This window comes from Zea mays, chromosome 2, assembly GCF_902167145.1.
Source record: "Zea mays cultivar B73 chromosome 2, Zm-B73-REFERENCE-NAM-5.0, whole genome shotgun sequence".
NCBI lineage: Eukaryota > Viridiplantae > Streptophyta > Magnoliopsida > Poales > Poaceae > Zea > Zea mays.
The window spans coordinates 226,316,871-226,320,002 of record NC_050097.1 but is presented as its reverse complement, the minus strand read 5'-3'; the positions used below and the strand labels follow the sequence as shown (position 1 = coordinate 226,320,002).

Below are 3,132 nucleotides of genomic sequence, written 5' to 3'. Positions count from 1 at the left end.
TAACACATGTTGCTTATCAAAGCACAAACGAATATTAGGTCCCGTTACATGTTATACATCACTGTTGACCGCATGATCCTTTCGCCATTCCAGTAGCACCACTTATCCAAACCAAGATTATTTATCAATAAAACAAGAAAGTTAAAATCAAGATACAATTTTGCAAACCTTTGCAGAAAATTGAGGAAGACGACCTTGTGCTTGGGCTAAAGCCTAGCCCAGCTGCCCTCCACGCGCAGTCAAAGAAGAGGCTTCTAGAGTCTCCTCGAGGCACGGCCACACACACGAATGCATGCAGCGCTATTCGTCACCGACATCTCCTGTAGTCGTCACCGGAAGCCCCTAGAAGCCCAACGGAACGAAGAAGCGCCTAGAAGCCCAACCGAACGAACTCCGCTCAGGAAGGTCACGTCGTGCTTGAGCGGTTGTGCCTATAAATGACGCGTGGATCATTAGTACTATCACGATCAGCAAGACCTCGACATATAAGCTAACGATCAGCAGAACACGTGCTACATCGAATACTTTCCTCCAAAACAGCATCACGTAGCAAATGGCAGATGCAGTTTTGTTCAGCAGGAAGGCGTCGGCTTCAGCGGCCGTCGTCGTCCTCGCGGTAGCGGTGGTGACAATGGCGTGCCTTGCGGCTCCGGTCGCCGCGCTGGTACCGTACGGGCGCCCTGGTGGCGGGCTGTGGGACCTGATGCTCCTCGACGACCCATTCCGGGTGCTGGAGCAGTCGCCGCTGGCGGCGTCATCGGTGCCCAGAGCCAGCCTCGACTCTACGTCGGCGGCCGGGGTGGCGCTGGCACGGTGCGACTGGAAGGAGACCCCCGATGCGCACGTCATCTCGGTGGACGTGCCTGGGGTGCGGCGGGAGGACGTGAAGGTGGAGGTGGAGGAGAACAGCCGCGTCCTGCGGGTCTCAGGCGAGCGGCGGGCCGACGAAGAGAAGGAAGGCGATCGGTGGCATCGCGCCGAGCGCGCGGCCGGACGGTTCTGGCGCCGGTTCCGGATGCCCGCCGGCGCCGACGTCGACCGCGTGTCCGCCAGATTGGAGAACGGTGTGCTCACCGTCACCGTGCCTAAGGTGGCCGGGCACCGCGGCCGGGAGCCGCGCGTCATCAGCATCGCCGGCGGCGATATGGGCGGCGTGGACGTGGCGGAGGTCATGGCGTCCAAGGCTGAGATGTGAATGTGATCTGACTTTTGGGCGTGACGATGCATTCAGACAGTCATGCTTGTGTTTCTTCTTGCGTGTATCCGGTGCGTATTGATCCCGTTGCGTGAGTTAATATGTACTCATAAAAGAGTATTTCTAGTTTCTCTATGAATTAATTAATCTAAAATTTAATTAAGGACTTGTTTGTTCTGGATGGTTGAAGCGGCGACAAGCTGCGGATGTCTTATGCGACCCCCGGGTGCCACACAAACTAAAAGGCAAATTCTACAGAACAGCAATCCGGCCGGCTATGTTGTATGGAGCAGAATGTTGGCCCACTAAAAGACGACATGTTCAATAACTAAGTGTGGCAGAGATGCGTAGGTTGCGCTGGATATGTGGCCACACAAGGAGAGATCGAGTCCGGAATGATGATATACGAGAGAGAGTAGGAGTGGCGCCAATTGAGGAGAAGCTTATGCAACATCGCTTGAGATGTTTTGGACATATCCAACGAAGACCTGAAGAGGCACCAGTGCATATCGGAATAATTAGGCGTCCCGAGAATGTGAAGAGAGGTAGAGGTCGGCCAACTTTGACGTGGACAGAGGCTGTGAAGAGAGACCTGAAGGAGTGGAATATTGATAAAGAGCTCGTCGCAGATAGGAAGGGGTGGAAGTGTGCAATTCACGTGCCAGAACCCTGATTTATAGTTTCGCTTTTCCTCCTTAATCGTTTGACCTTTCCTTGTGCCCATTTTAGATCTTGCTGGTTCTTGTGGGTTTTATCTCTTTTATGTGTTTCCCCATTTCGTTGTTTTCGGTTCTCCTTTGCCTTTGTTTCCCTTTTCTGTTCTTTGGGGGTTGAGCTCTGAGGTTTTCATACGGGGTTTCATCTCTAGCCTACCCCAACGTGCTTGGGACAAAAAGGCTTTGTTGTTGTTGTTGTTGTGTTGTTTGTTCCATTATTGTCGGCGTTTCGAGACCGGGGGTCCCTCGGGCCGACGAGTGAGTGCCGCGTGCCCCAGCCCAGATGGGTCGAGCGCGTGGGCGAGCGCGAAGGGGGGAAAGGAGCGAGGCGGCCGGAGACCGGCGTGAGAGAGGTGGGAATCCCGCGGCCTTTGTGTTCGTCCCGCGCCCAGGTCGGGTGCGCTTGCAGTAGGGGGTTACAAGCGTCCACGCGGGAGAGGGAAGCGAGCGGCCCCAAGAGAGCGCCTGCCCCGTCCTCGTCCTCGCGCGGCCAACCCTCTCTAAGAGGGCCCTGGTCCTTCCTTTTATAGACGTAAGGAGAGGATCCAGGTGTACAATGGGGGTGCAGCAGAGTGCTACGTGTCTAGCGGGGGAGAGCTAGCGCCCTAAGTACATGCCGATGTGGCAGCCGGAGAGAATTTGGCACCCAGCTGGTGTGATGTCGTTGCCGTCGGAGGAGCGACGAAGCCTGGCGGAGGGACAGCTGTCGGAGCGGTTGGGTCCTTGCTGACGTCCTCCTGCTTCCGTAAGAGAGCTGAGAGCCGCCGTCGTCACAGAGCATGCGGGGCGCCATCATTGCCTATCTGGCGGAGCTAGCCAGATGGGACACCGGTCTTGTTCTCTGCGGCCCGAGTCAGCTCGGGGTAGGGTGATGATGGCGCTTCCTGTTGACGTGGCTGGCCTGCGCCCTAGGTTGGGCGACGTGGAGGCTCCTCCGAAGCCGAGGTCGAGTCTGTCTTCCATGGCCGAGGCCGAGTCCGAGCCCCTGGGTCGGGCGAGGCGGAGGTCGTTCGGCAGAGGCCAGGGCGGAGTCCGAGCCCTGGGGTCGGGCGAAGCGGAGTTCGTCGTCTTCTGGGGCTGAGCCCGAGTCCGAGCCCTGGGTCGGGCGGAGCGGAGTTCGCCGTCTTCCGGGTCTTAGCCCGAGTCCGAGCCCTGGGTCGGGCGGAGCGGAGTTCGCCGTCTTCCGGGACTTAGCCCGAGTCCGAGCCCTAGGTCGGGCGG

General features: G+C 57.7%; 1 protein-coding gene across 1 annotated transcript; it reads left to right on the top strand.

The window, feature by feature from the left end:
• The first annotated feature begins 463 nt into the window (after positions 1–463).
• LOC100282088 (22.0 kDa class IV heat shock protein) lies at positions 464–1,327 on the top strand. The gene has a single exon (NM_001155001.3). It carries the CDS (start codon positions 554–556, stop codon positions 1,193–1,195), a length of 642 nt encoding a protein of 213 aa, NP_001148473.2. The 5' UTR covers positions 464–553; the 3' UTR covers positions 1,196–1,327.
• The last annotated feature ends 1,805 nt before the right edge of the window (positions 1,328–3,132 follow it).

Coding starts and splice junctions, on each gene's coding strand:
- LOC100282088 (NM_001155001.3), top strand. CDS start 554: ATGGCAGATGCAGTTTTGTTCAGCAGGAAGGCGTCGGCTTCAGCGGCC.